The sequence below is a fragment of the Plasmodium vivax genome, genomic scaffold (genome assembly GCF_000002415.2).
Source record: "Plasmodium vivax scf_7020 genomic scaffold, whole genome shotgun sequence".
In the NCBI taxonomy this organism is placed as follows: domain Eukaryota; phylum Apicomplexa; class Aconoidasida; order Haemosporida; family Plasmodiidae; genus Plasmodium; species Plasmodium vivax.
Window position 1 is genome coordinate 1 of NW_001850034.1, and position 963 is coordinate 963.

At 45.5% G+C, this 963-nt stretch overlaps 1 protein-coding gene across 1 annotated transcript; it reads left to right on the top strand.

The window, feature by feature from the left end:
- Nucleotides 1-95: 95 nt before the first annotated feature.
- Nucleotides 96-923, top strand: PVX_201290 (DNA polymerase epsilon subunit B, truncated, putative; the record flags this gene model as incomplete). Its single annotated transcript, XM_001612303.1, has 1 exon — nucleotides 96-923. The coding sequence occupies one exon, from the start codon at nucleotides 96-98 to the stop codon at nucleotides 921-923; it is 828 nt and encodes a 275-aa protein (XP_001612353.1).
- Between the last annotated feature and the right edge of the window lie 40 nt (nucleotides 924-963).

Genomic DNA, 963 nt, shown 5'->3' on the forward strand with positions numbered 1-963 from the left:
TGTTCTACGACTTCGAAAACGAAAAGGAGAAAAAGGAGGTGGAGGAATACGAAATCATCGTGCGGAAGAATGACAAGAGACACAACTGGATCATCATGCACGACGTGTATTTGGACAGCCCCTACACGTTCGAGGTGCTGGACAAGATGCTCTCACTGTACGTGAATACCTACCCGGAGAATGAGCTCCCCGTGGGATTCATTTTCATGGGGGACTTCATAAGCCTCAAATTTGATTACAACAGAAACTTCCACAAGGTGTATATAAAGGGGTTTGAAAAGCTATCCGTTATGCTCATTTCGAAGTTTAAATTGATTCTGGAGCACTGCTATTTGATCTTCATTCCTGGGATAAACGACCCATGTGCATGCAAAAATAGCATTCCCAAAATGCCCATTCTACCATACTATATTAGGAAGTTTAAACAAAACATAGAGTCCTTTTTCTCCTCCAAAAGGAACATCATTTTTGCTACGAACCCGTGTAGAATCCGTCACTTGAGCAAAAAAATGATCTTTTTTAGACACGACATTTTAAATGACTTAATTTGGAGCTCCACCATTAATGCCACCAATAATGAAAGGAATAATTTGCAAAACATTTTGGTTTCTACCATCGTTGGGCAGAGCCATATCTATCCCATCCCCCATGATAATCGCATTCTGAAGAGGTACTCTCCTTTCCTTTTCCTGTACCCCCTCCCTCACTTCATCTGCGTCTGCGACAATTCTTGCAACAGCTTCATTTCGTACGCCTCCGAGGACACCAGCGACTGCATCATTTCCAACTCGGACATGTCCTTCACGCGCAAGAAGACCTTCACGGTGTACAGCGCCCTGCACCACGAGGCCAAGCGCTACGTCGTCCCAAGGGTCAAGACAATTCTGCAGATATCCAGCACAGTGGCGGCCGCTCGAGTCTAGAGGGCCCGCGGTTCGAAGGTAAGCCTATCCCTAACCCTCT